This window comes from Cherax quadricarinatus, chromosome 72 (genome assembly GCF_038502225.1).
Source record: "Cherax quadricarinatus isolate ZL_2023a chromosome 72, ASM3850222v1, whole genome shotgun sequence".
Lineage (NCBI taxonomy): Eukaryota > Metazoa > Arthropoda > Malacostraca > Decapoda > Parastacidae > Cherax > Cherax quadricarinatus.
In genome coordinates, this window is record NC_091363.1 from 11,870,856 (window position 1) to 11,884,672 (window position 13,817).

Consider the following 13,817-nt stretch of genomic DNA (forward strand, 5'->3'; position numbering starts at 1 on the left):
TATCGAACACACTCACGCACGCCTACTGGAAGTCCAAGCCCCTGGCCCACAAAACTTCCCTTACCCCTTCCTTCCAACCTTATCGAGGACGACCCCTACCCCGCCTTCCTTCCCCTACAGATTTATACGCTCTCCATGTCATTCTACTTTGATCCATTCTCTCTAAATGACCAAACCACCTCAACAAACCCTCTTCAGGTCTCTGAGTAATACTTTTATTAACTCCACACCTTCTCCTAATTTCCACACTCCGAATTCTCTGCATAATATTTACACCACACATTGCCCTTAGACAGGACATCTCCACTGCCCCCAACCGCCTCCTCGCTGCAGCATTTACAACCCAAGCTTCACACCCATATAAGAATGTAGGTACTACTATTTTTTCATACATTCCCTTCTTTGTCTCCATAACGTTTTTTGTCTCCACATATACCTCAATGCACCACTTGCCTTTTTTCCTTCATCAATTCTATGATTAACCTGATCCTTCATAAATCCATCCGCTGACACATCAACTTCCAAATATCTGAAAACATTCAGTTCTTCGATACTCCTTCTCCCCAATTTGATATCCAATTTTTCATTATCTAGATCATTTGATACCCTCATCACCTTACTCTTTTCTATGTTCACTTTCAACTTTCTATCTTTACAACATACAACCTACTCTACTACATATCAAAATCCCTCACCTTTACTTATTTACATTAGCTCACTAGCACACTGCTGCTAGTGAGTAAAACACTATCATTTATAAATAGGGAGGCTCCATGACAGCCCCCCCTTTCTGCAGGCTGTACGAGTACTCTCCCGAAACACTGCACACTAGCGCCTTACATGAGAGCACTTAAACCAATAAAATAACCTTCGGTATAAATTTACAAAAAAAAAAAAAAACAATAAAAAAAACTCACCTACTTACACCAACGCCTAAGCATGGCGACTTCCCGTACTGACAAGTACACACCTCTCCTGCTCCTGTCCTGTCCTGGCTACTATTCAGATCTAGTATGCATGCGATTTCAGAACAAATCCCGGCAACTGATATTATATATGGATCGTTTTTTTTAAAATATTCTCTACAATACACTATGTAATAATACCTAAAAGTATGATTCAGAAAGTGAACCATCAAGATTTAGCGATACACACTATTGTTTTCCAATAGTTATTTTCAAAGGCATTTAAAACATTTATTTAATTGATGGAAAATTTGAAGAAAATATTTTGGATTTCATATTAAGTTCATAGGTTAATTAATGCTAATGCTAAAGATTACGTTTTTAAATTACATTATTTTGGTCTCAGTAAATATAACATTTAAAAAGAAGTTTAGTTTTCATATTTTGTATTATACGTATCTGGACTGGTTTCTTATTATCTTTTCCCTGATTAATGAATACGTTTAACATTAATTAGCAATGGAAAAATAAGAGAAATCTTTTCTTTACTGAAATATTTTGGACAGAAACTGAAAGTGTTAAAAAATTATAAATTGAGAGGTATCCATGACTCGTTGTTTACACATTGATAATTCAGATACTTTTCTTACTTTATGGTACTACTGATTGTTTTCAGATTAATGAAGTACCTTTTGATCTCTAAACAATTATTCTCCAAACAAATAAATGCCAAGAAGTGTCACTTTCATGACTGCTGTGATTACAATATTTTTACTGTAGTATAATAAAGAAGTATATAGCTTATTGACAAAGTTGATATCTTCCGTCAATTGTAAAATGAAATTTTTTGGCACACTTCATATATTTTTAAATATCAGGAAAAGTAAAATATATTTCATTGATGCATATTTATTTACATAACTTTCATGAATAAGTTGTAATATGTAATATAATATCAATGTCACTGTTCATTTAACCATAGACAGGAACTGGAGTGTAGGTCTGGTGCGTTGGGTGCTGGGCCTGGCCCTGGTAAGTCACTTCAGCCACGTAGCCAGAGTCACCGTTAACAGTGTAGACTACAGTTTCAACACGACCATCGGGAAGAAGCACGTGATAAGAGCCATGGGTGTTGTCGCCGTCACGAGACTCTTGTTGACCGTAGTCGTTACCAGACTGGTCATCTTTGACGGTCCAATTGAAATCGTACCGAGCAGGAGCCTGAAAAAAGAAGAAAGAAGTGTTATGTTTTCTGTGCTGAATATTGTTTTCTTGGAAATAGCCAGGATCATGACATCTTATTATCATGCTCATCTTAAGCCTTTTTTTAAATATAGCTTCAAAAATATATAGAAAATCTTGTCCAATTTGGACGATATTTACCTGAGGACCAGGAACGCCGTATGTTGGGGTAGGTGACGTATAGGTGGGATGAGACTGAGGGTGGGACATCGTCCCTGCTACAAAAAGTGCCACTAAAACAACCTGCCAAAGTTCGTAATTTTATATAAGAAAATCCTTTTCATTATATTAAGAACTTTTAGAGAAATTTATATTAATGAAAAAGACGACGAGTTTAAAAATTAGACAGCAAAACTGCAAGTATTATTGCCAGAAAAATCGCCAGCACCTCATGTTATTTTATTCTTTGTCACTGTAAGAAATGTGAGCATAATAATACTCTGTAGACTGAAATATTAATACGTTACACATGGGTACAGTAAATATAACACTATCACTATACCTTGAGAAACATGTTTAGTGACTAAGTGGGATGAGACTGATGCTTCGGCATGAATCCAGTGACTTATATACCAGGAGCCTCACTCCAAGTTCATGACGTCACAACCTTGACAGTTACTTGTGTCGTCCCCAATACAATTATATTTTAACTCTGCTGCATTTTCTTAGAATAACAAAATATTTTATTTTTAATATTATTATTATCACACTGGCCGATTCCCACCAAGGCAGGGTGGCCCGAAAAAGAAAAACTTTCACCATCATTCACTCCATCACTGTCTTGCCAGAAGGGTGCTTTACACTACAGTTTTTAAACTGCAACATTAACACCCCTCCTTCAGAGTGCAGGCACTGTACTTCCCATCTCCAGGACTCAAGTCCGGCCTGCCGGTTTCCCTGAATCCCTTCATAAATGTTACTTTGCTCACACTCCAACAGCACGTCAAGTATTAAAAACCATATGTCTCCATTCACTCCTATCAAACACGCTCACGCATGCCTGCTGGAAGTCCAAGCCCCTCGCACACAAAACCTCCTTTACCCCCTCCCTCCAACCCTTCCTAGGCCGACCCCTACCCCGCCTTCCTTCCACTACAGACTGATACACTCTTGAAGTCATTCTGTTTCGCTCCATTCTCTCTACATGTCCGAACCACCTCAACAACCCTTCCTCAGCCCTCTGGACAACAGTTTTGGTAATCCCGCACCTCCTCCTAACTTCCAAACTACGAATTCTCTGCATTATATTCACACCACACATTGCCCTCAGACATGACATCTCCACTGCCTCCAGCCTTCTCCTCGCTGCAACATTCATCACCCACGCTTCACACCCATATAAGAGCGTTGGTAAAACTATACTCTCATACATTCCCCTCTTTGCCTCCAATTACAAAGTTCTTTGTCTCCACAGACTCCTAAGTGCACCACTCACTCTTTTTCCCTCATCAATTCTATGATTCACCTCATCTTTCATAGACCCATCCGCTGACACGTCCACTCCCAAATATCTGAATACGTTCACCTCCTCCATACTCTCTCCCTCCAATCTGATATTCAATCTTTCATCACCTAATCTTTTTGTTATCCTCATAACCTTACTCTTTCCTGTATTCACCTTTAATTTTCTTCTTTTGCACACCCTACCAAATTCATCCACCAATCTCTGCAGCTTCTCTTCAGAATCTCCCAAGAGCACAGTGTCATCAGCAAAGAGCAGCTGTGACAACTCCCACTTTGTGTGTGATTCTTTATCTTTTAACTCCACGCCTCTTGCCAAGACCCTCGCATTTACTTCTCTTACAACCCCATCTATAAATATATTAAACAACCACAGTGACATCACACATCCTTGTCTAAGGCCTACTTTTACTGGGAAAAAAATTTCCCTCTTTCCTACATACTCTAACTTGAGCCTCACTATCCTCGTAAAAACTCTTCACTGCTTTCAGTAACCTACCTCCTACACCATACACTTGCAACATCTGCCACATTGCCCCCCTATCCACCCTGTCATACGCCTTTTCCAAATCCATAGATGCCACCAAAACCTCTCTAGCCTTATCTAAATACTGTTTACTTATATGTTTCACTGTAAACACCTGGTCCACACACGCCCTACCTTTCCTAAAGCCTCCTTGTTCATCTGCTATCCTATTCTCCGTCTTACTCTTAATTCTTTCAATTATAACTCTACCATACACTTTACCAGGTACACTCAACAGACTTATCCCCCTATAATTTTTGCACTCTCTTTTATCCCCTTTGCCTTTATACAAAGGAACTATGCATGCTCTCTGCCAATCCCTAGGTACCTTACCCTCTTCCATACATTTATTAAATAATTGCACCAACCACTCCAAAACTATATCCCCACCTGCTTTTAACATTTCTATCTTTATCCCATCAATCCCGGCTGCCTTACCCCCTTTCATTTTACCTACTGCCTCACGAACTTCCCCCACACTCACAACTGGCTCTTCCTCACTCCTACAAGATGTTATTCCTCCTTGCCCTATACACGAAATCACAGCTTCCCTATCTTCATCAACATTTAACAATTCCTCAAAATATTCCCTCCATCTTCCCAATACCTCTAACTCTCCATTTAATAACTCTCCTCTCCTATTTTTAACTGACAAATCCATTTGTTCTCTAGGCTTTCTTAACTTGTTAATCTCGCTCCAAAACTTTTTCTTATTTTCAACAAAATTTGTTGATAACATCTCACCCACTCTCTCATTTGCTCTCTTTTTACATTGCTTCACCACTCTCTTAACCTCTCTCTTTTTCTCCATATACTCTTCCCTCCTTGCATCACTTCTACTTTGTAAAAACTTCTCATATGCTAACTTTTTCTCCCTTACTACTCTCTTTACATCATCATTCCACCAATCACTCCTCTTCCCTCCTGCACCCACTTTCCTGTAACCACAAACTTCTGCTGAACACTCTAACACTACATTTTTAAACCTACCCCATACCTCCTCGACCCCATTGCCTATGCTCTCATTAGCCCATCTATCCTCCAATAGCTGTTTATATCTTACCCTAACTGCCTCCTCTTTTAGTTTATAAACCTTCACCTCTCTCTTCCCTGATGCTTCTATTCTCCTTGTATCCCATCTACCTTTTACTCTCAGTGTAGCTACAACTAGAAAGTGATCTGATATATCTGTGGCCCCTCTATAAACATGTACATCCTGAAGTCTACTCAACAGTCTTTTATCTACCAATACATAATCCAACAAACTACTGTCATTTCGCCCTACATCATATCGTGTATACTTATTTATCCTCTTTTTCTTAAAATACGTATTACCTATAACTAAACCCCTTTCTATACAAAGTTCAATCAAAGGGCTCCCATTATCATTTACACCTGGCACCCCAAACTTACCTACCACACCCTCTCTAAAAGTTTCTCCTACTTTAGCATTCAGGTCCCCTACCACAATTACTCTCTCACTTGGTTCAAAGGCTCCTATACATTCACTTAACATCTCCCAAAATCTCTCTCTCTCCTCTGCATTCCTCTCTTCTCCAGGTGCATACACGCTTATTATGACCCACTTCTCGCATCCAACCTTTACTTTAATCCACATAATTCTTGAATTTACACATTCATATTCTCTTTTCTCCTTCCATAACTGATCATTTAACATTACTGCAACCCCTTCCTTTGCTCTAACTCTCTCAGATAATATTGTAATTTTTCTTATTAATTTTATTAATATCGAATACAGAGCTTTGAAAAAGTAACTTTAATATTATGCATTATCATAAGTTTAGGGATATATTTATTCGTATAACCAGAAATGGTTATAAATGTGACCATAATTTTTAAAGGGGTGGATCGGTAAACCAGCGGAAGGCCTCAGTCAGATGACCAAAAAATCTAAAGGCGGGTCATCATCTGACTAAGATCCGTGTCAGGAAACACTTGTCCTGTTTTCTGACGAACCTTACCTAACCTAATCTAATTATTCTTATATCAGGTACACATATCAGTATCATCTGTGCTTTTAATAATATCTTTGATGATATTAATCTTCAGAGTAAATCGGAAATATCACATGAACTTTATTTTTTATTTTTTTCCACAAGTATATGGAATATAGAAAAGGTTGTTTAACTATTTATATTAAATTTATATACACAATGTTAAGTCTATATATTCTGACTGAAACATGAAAGTGATAACTCTTCTTATCCTGAAAAACAAAACATTCTGTTGTGAATAGGGTCATTTTAAATCCTAAGAGATACATCAAATCTGCATACACGAATCACTTCCCATGCAAGTAAAAAAACTTACACAGTATACGGCGCCCAAAACTGTTCAACAACCTCCATCACAAATAAAGGTGAATAATAACAGAACTGGACAGATACCTATAGTTAGTGCCCGATCAACCAGGTTATGGTTCGTATATCGGACTGTGTGTGGCCAGCAGTAACAACCTTCTTAATCAGGCCCTGATCCACCTAGTGGTCTGGTAGGTGACCGGGCCATAGGGGTGTTGACAAAGAGAACCTCCAGGTAGTTTCCAGGTGGCAAATGGTGAGAAGTAAGGAACGGTCGCTTGTTTCTGCAGTATAGTTCCAAATGGTTCCTGGCATTGCTAGTATTTTCACTGTTACAATATGTTCATGCTTTAATATCTTCTCTCAGTTTTTTTCTATTTGAGTTTTCATATAAATACCCAAAGGAATATGATCCACATTCGTGATTTTTAAGTATAACTGTATAAGCAAATAATATATTTCATACTTTAGTAGTGTGAGTAATTGGTCCATGGATTTTATACATATTCTGAGAGGAAATATTGGAATATTTTTAGTGTCTTGAACAAGTTACAAAAAATATGAGAAGAGAGTTACTAAAAATATGTCTCAGCTTTACAATAAACTATCACGATATAATAATGAAGAACTAAGCTCTCACTCAACCCAGAAGACGCGCTTTTTTAGTCATTCATTCAGAAACGGAGTTCTCTTTATGTACTCTGATTGGGATCCAGACTTACTTTATCTTCCTTCACTCAATACATATATTTCAACCTCATAATTGAAACTTTTGTATTATTCTAATCAAATTTTGTCTCCTATTTCCCAAGTGCAAAATAACCCTTTTAGATTTATTGTTCCCAATCTGTGTTCAAAAAAACCTGTAGTATATTTTTTCCATTTTTTTACTGCCTAACGTAAATAAAAGTCCTGGATCCTATGGGTATACGACCTGATTAGTCTAAAGGCATTTATACTTTTAAAACAGAAAAAGAAACCACTCTAGGACCAGTTTGCACCTTCATATTAAATGTAGAGACAATACTAAATTTATTACAAGGACACAAAAACTCACCTATACAAACATATATATATATATATATATATATATATATATATATATATATATATATATATATATATATATATATATATATATATATATATATATGAGATGAATCATTGAATTGATGAGGGGAAAAGGATGAGTGGTGCACTTAGGAGTCTGTGAAAGGAAAGAACTTTGCTCCTGGAAGCAAAGAGGGGAATGTATGAGAGTATAGTTTTATCAACACTCTTGTATGGGTGTGAAGCATGGGTGGTGAATGTTGCAACGAGAAGAATGCTGTAAGCAGTAGAGGTGTCATGTCTGAGGGAAATGTGTGGTGTGAATATAATGCAGAAAATTCGTAGTTTGGAAATTAGGAGGTGAGGGATTACCAAAACTTATCCAGAGGGCTGAGGAGGGGTTATTGATGTGGTTCGGCCATGTATGGAACAAAACAAAATGACTTCGAGAGTGTATAAATCTGTAGTGGAGGGAAGGCGGGGTAGGGGTCGGCCTAAGAAGGGTTGGAGGGAGGGGGTAAAGGAGGTTTAGTGTGCGAGGGGCTTGGACTTTGACCAAGCGTGCATAAGCGTATTTGATAAGAGTGAATGGAGACAAAAGGTTTTTAATACTTGACGTGATGTTGGAGGGTGAGCAAAGTAACATTTATGAAGGGATTCAGGGAAACCGGCAGGCCGGACTTGAGTCCTGAAGGAGTGGTGGTAATGTTGCAGTATTATAACTGTAGTGTAAAGCACCCTTCTGGCAAGACAGTGATGGAGTGAACGATGAAAGTTTTCCTTTCTCGGGCCACCCTGCCTTGGTGGTAAAAAAAATGTATAATATATATATATATATATATATATATATATATATATATATATATATATATATATATATATATATATATATTTAACAAGTCGGGCGTCTGCCACCGAGGCAGGGTGACCCAAAAAGAAAGAAAATCTCCAAAAAGAAAATACTTTCATCATTCAACACTTTCTCCTCACCCACACATAATGAATGTTTTTGCAAAGGTGCCCAGAAATACAACAGTTTAGATGCATATAAGTATAAAGATACACAACATATCCCTCCAAACTTCCAATATCCCAAACCCCTCCTTCAGAGTGCAGGCATTGTACTTCCCATTTCCAGGATTCAAGTCCGGCTATATAAAAAATAACCAGTTTCCCTGAATCCCTTCACTAAATATTACCCTGCTCACACTCCAACAGCTCGTCAGGTCCCAAATACCATTCGTCTCCATTCACTCCTATCGAACACGCTCACGCACGCCTACTGGAAGTCCAAGCCCCTGGCCCACAAAACTTCCCTTACCCCTTCCTTCCAACCTTATCGAGGACGACCCCTACCCCGCCTTCCTTCCCCTACAGATTTATACGCTCTCCATGTCATTCTACTTTGATCCATTCTCTCTAAATGACCAAACCACCTCAACAAACCCTCTTCAGGTCTCTGACTAATACTTTTATTAACTCCACACCTTCTCCTAATTTCCACACTCCGAATTCTCTGCATAATATTTACACCACACATTGCCCTTAGACAGGACATCTCCACTGCCCCCAACCGCCTCCTCGCTGCAGCATTTACAACCCAAGCTTCACACCCATATAAGAATGTAGGTACTACTATTTTTTCATACATTCCCTTCTTTGTCTCCATAACGTTTTTTGTCTCCACATATACCTCAATGCACCACTTGCCTTTTTTCCTTCATCAATTCTATGATTAACCTGATCCTTCATAAATCCATCCGCTGACACATCAACTTCCAAATATCTGAAAACATTCAGTTCTTCGATACTCCTTCTCCCCAATTTGATATCCAATTTTTCATTATCTAGATCATTTGATACCCTCATCACCTTACTCTTTTCTATGTTCACTTTCAACTTTCTATCTTTACAACATACAACCTACTCTACTACATATCAAAATCCCTCACCTTTACTTATTTACATTAGCTCACTAGCACACTGCTGCTAGTGAGTAAAACACTATCATTTATAAATAGGGAGGCTCCATGACAGCCCCCCCTTTCTGCAGGCTGTACGAGTACTCTCCCGAAACACTGCACACTAGGGCCTTACATGAGAGCACTTAAACCAATAAAATAACCTTCGGTATAAATTTACAAAAAAAAAAAAAAACAATAAAAAAAAACTCACCTACTTACACCAACGCCTAAGCATGGCGACTTCTCGTACTGACAAGCACACACCTCTCCTGCTCCTGTCCTGTCCTGGCTACTATTCAGATCTAGTATGCATGCGATTTCAGAACAAATCCCGGCAACTGATATTATATATGGATCGTTTTTTTTAAAATATTCTCTACAATACACTATGTAATAATACCTAAAAGTATGATACAGAAAGTGAACCATCAAGATTTAGCGATACACACTATTGTTTTCCAATAGTTATTTTCAAAGCCATTTAAAACATTTATTTAATTGATGGAAAATTTGAAGAAAATATTTTGGATTTCATATTAAGTTCATAGGTTAATTAATGCTAATGCTAAAGATTACGTTTTTAAATTACATTATTTTGGTCTCAGTAAATATAACATTTAAAAAGAAGTTTAGTTTTCATATTTTGTATTATACGTATCTGGACTGGTTTCTTATTATCTTTTCCCTGATTAATGAATACGTTTAACATTAATTAGCAATGGAAAAATAAGAGAAATCTTTTCTTTACTGAAATATTTTGGACAGAAACTGAAAGTGTTAAAAAATTATAAATTGAGAGGTATCCATGACTCGTTGTTTACACATTGATAATTTAGATACTTTTCTTACTTTATGGTACTACTGATTGTTTTCAGATTAATGAAGTACCTTTTGATCTCTAAACAATTATTCTTCAAATAAATAAATGCCAAGAAGTGTCACTTTCATGACTGCTGTGATTACAATATTTTTACTGTAGTATAATAAAGAAGTATATAACTTATTGACAAAGTTGATATCTTCCGTCAATTGTAAAATGAATTTTTTGGCACACTTCATATATTTTTAAATATCAGGAAAAGTAAAATATATTTCATTGATGCATATTTATTTACATAACTTTCATGAATAAGTTGTAATATGTAATATAATATCAATGTCACTGTTCATTTAACCATAGACAGGAACTGGAGTGTAGGTCTGGTGTGTTGGGTGCTGGGCCTGGCCCTGGTAAGTCACTTCAGCCACGTAGCCAGAGTCACCGTTAACAGTGTAGACTACAGTTTCAACACGACCATCGGGAAGAAGCACGTGATAAGAGCCATGGGTGTTGTCGCCGTCACGAGACTCTTGTTGACCGTAGTCGTTACCAGACTGGTCATCTTTGACGGTCCAATTGAAATCGTACCGAGCAGGAGCCTGAAAAAAGAAGAAAGAAGTGTTATGTTTTCTGTGCTGAATATTGTTTTCTTGGAAATAGCCAGGATCATGACATCTTATTATCATGCTCATCTTAAGCTTTTTTTTAAATATAGCTTCAAAAATATATAGAAAATCTTGTCCAATTTGGACGATATTTACCTGAGGACCAGGAACGCCGTATGTTGGGGTAGGTGACGTATAGGTGGGATGAGACTGAGGGTGGGACATCGTCCCTGCTACAAAAAGTGCCACTAAAACAACCTGCCAAAGTTCGTAATTTTATATAAGAAAATCCTTTTCATTATATTAAGAACTTTTAGAGAAATTTATATTAATGAAAAAGACGACGAGTTTAAAAATTAGACAGCAAAATTGCAAGTATTATTGCCAGAAAAATCGCCAGCACCTCATGTTATTTTATTCTTTGTCACTGTAAGAAATGTGAGCTTAATAATACTCTGTAGACTGAAATATTAATACGTTACACATGGGTACAGTAAATATAACACTATCACTATACCTTGAGAAACATGTTTAGTGACTAAGTGGGATGAGACTGATGCTTCGGCATGAATCCAGTGACTTATATACCAGGAGCCTCACTCCAAGTTCATGACGTCACAACCTTGACAGTTACTTGTGTCGTCCCCAATACAATTATATTTTAACTCTGCTGCATTTTCTTAGAATAACAAAATAATAAATAACAAAAGTAATAATTAAAATAATATTGTAATTTTTCTTATTAATTTTATTAATATCGAATACAGAGCTTTGAAAAAGTAACTTTAATATTATGCATTATCATAAGTTTAGGGATATATTTATTCGTATAACCAGAAATGGTTATAAATGTGACCATAATTTTTAAAGGGGTGGATCGGTAAACCAGCGGAAGGCCTCAGTCAGATGACCAAAAAATCTAAAGGCGGGTCATCATCTGACTAAGATCCGTGTCAGGAAACACTTGTCCTGTTTTCTGACGAACCTTTCCTAACCTAATCTAATTATTCTTATATCAGGTACACATATCAGTATCATCTGTGCTTTTAATAATATCTTTGATGATATTAATCTTCAGAGTAAATCGGAAATATCACATGAACTTTATTTTTTATTTTTTTCCACAAGTATATGGAATATAGAAAAGGTTGTTTAACCATTGATATTAAATTTATATACACAATGTTAAGTCTATATATTCTGACTGAAACATGAAAGTGATAACTCCTCTTATCCTGAAAAACAAAACATTCTGTTGTGAATAAGGTCATTTTAAATCCTAAGAGATACACCAAATCTGCATACACGAATCACTTCCCATGCAAGTAAAAAAACTTACACAGTATACGGCGCCCAAAACTGTTCAACAACCTCCATCACAAATAAAGGTGAATAATAACAGAACTGGACAGATACCTATAGTTAGTGCCCGATCAACCAGGTTATGGTTCGTATATCGGACTGTGTGTGGCCAGCAGTAACAACCTTCTTAATCAGGCCCTGATCCACCTAGTGGTCTGGTAGGTGACCGGGCCATAGGGGTGTTGACAACCAGAACCTCCAGGTAGTTTCCAGGTGGCAAATGGTGAGAAGTAAGGAACGGTCGCTTGTTTCTGCAGTATAGTTCCAAATGGTTCCTGGCATTGCTAGTATTTTCACTGTTACAATATGTTCATGCTTTAATATCTTCTCTCAGTTTTTTTCTATTTGAGTTTTCATATAAATACCCAAAGGAATATGATCCACATTCGTGATTTTTAAGTATAACTGTATAAGCAAATAATATATTTCATACTTTAGTAGTGTGAGTAATTGGTCCATGGATTTTATACATATTCTGAGAGGAAATATTGGAATATTTTTAGTGTCTTGAACAAGTTACAAAAAATATGAGAAGAGAGTTACTAAAAATATGTCTCAGCTTTACAATAAACTATCACGATATAATAATGAAGAACTAAGCTCTCACTCAACCCAGAAGACGCGGTTTTTGTCATTCATTCAGAAACGGAGTTCTCTTTATATACTCTGGGATCCAGACTTACTTTATCTTCCTTCACTCAATACATATATTTCAACCTCATAATTGAAACTTTTGTATTATTCTAATCAAATTTTGTCTCCTATTTCCCAAGTGCAAAATAACCCTTTTAGATTTATTGTTCCCAATCTGTGTTCAAAAAAACCTGTAGTATATTTTTTCCATTTTTTTACTGCCTAACGTAAATAAAAGTCCTGGATCCTATGGGTATACGACCTGATTAGTCTAAAGGCATTTATACTTTTAAAACAGAAAAAGAAACCACTCTAGGACCAGTTTGCACCTTCATATTAAATGTAGAGACACTACTAAATTTATTACAAGGACACAAAAACTCGCCTATACAAACATATATATATATATATATATATATATATCTATATATATATATATATATATATATATATATCTATATATATATATATCTATATATATATATATATATATGAGATGAATCATTGAATTGATGAGGGGAAAAGGATGAGTGGTGCACTTAGGAGTCTGTGAAAGGAAAGAACTTTGCTCCTGGAAGCAAAGAGGGGAATGTATGAGAGTATAGTTTTATCAACACTCTTGTATGGGTGTGAAGCATGGGTGGTGAATGTTGCAACGAGAAGAATGCTGTAAGCAGTAGAGGTGTCATGTCTGAGGGAAATGTGTGGTGTGAATATAATGCAGAAAATTCGTAGTTTGGAAATTAGGAGGTGAGGGATTACCAAAACTTATCCAGAGGGCTGAGGAGGGGTTGTTGAGGTGGTTCGGCCATGTATGGAACAAAACAAAATGACTTCGAGAGTGTATAAATCTGTAGTGGAGGGAAGGCAGGGTAGGGGTCGGCCTAAGAAGGGTTGGAGGGAGGGGGTAAAGGAGGTTTAGTGTGCG

General features: G+C 36.8%; 2 protein-coding genes across 2 annotated transcripts; both read right to left on the bottom strand.

Annotated features, from left to right (window-relative positions):
* Positions 1 to 1,804: 1,804 nt before the first annotated feature.
* LOC128701416 (cuticle protein 19-like) lies at positions 1,805 to 2,386 on the bottom strand. Its single transcript, XM_070100189.1, has 2 exons — positions 2,289 to 2,386; positions 1,805 to 2,126 (listed from the first exon to the last, which is right to left on the bottom strand). The coding sequence occupies exons 1-2, from the start codon at positions 2,355 to 2,357 to the stop codon at positions 1,878 to 1,880; spliced, it is 318 nt and encodes a 105-aa protein (XP_069956290.1). The 5' UTR covers positions 2,358 to 2,386; the 3' UTR covers positions 1,805 to 1,877.
* Positions 2,387 to 10,560: 8,174 nt separating this feature from the next.
* Positions 10,561 to 11,182, bottom strand: LOC138854839 (cuticle protein 19-like). The gene is made up of 2 exons (XM_070100190.1): positions 11,051 to 11,182; positions 10,561 to 10,888 (listed from the first exon to the last, which is right to left on the bottom strand). Exons 1-2 carry the CDS (start codon positions 11,117 to 11,119, stop codon positions 10,640 to 10,642), a joined length of 318 nt encoding a protein of 105 aa, XP_069956291.1. The 5' UTR covers positions 11,120 to 11,182; the 3' UTR covers positions 10,561 to 10,639.
* Positions 11,183 to 13,817: the final 2,635 nt, after the last annotated feature.

Bases quoted from the DNA above. Each gene is read 5' to 3' on its own strand.
- LOC128701416 (XM_070100189.1), bottom strand. From the start codon at position 2,357: ATGTCCCACCCTCAGTCTCATCCCACCTATACGTCACCTACCCCAACA. The intron at 2,127-2,288 runs GTAAATATCGTC...TTCTTTTTTCAG, and splicing joins ACGGCGTTCCTGGTCCTCAG to GCTCCTGCTCGGTACGATTT.
- LOC138854839 (XM_070100190.1), bottom strand. From the start codon at position 11,119: ATGTCCCACCCTCAGTCTCATCCCACCTATACGTCACCTACCCCAACA. The intron at 10,889-11,050 runs GTAAATATCGTC...TTCTTTTTTCAG, and splicing joins ACGGCGTTCCTGGTCCTCAG to GCTCCTGCTCGGTACGATTT.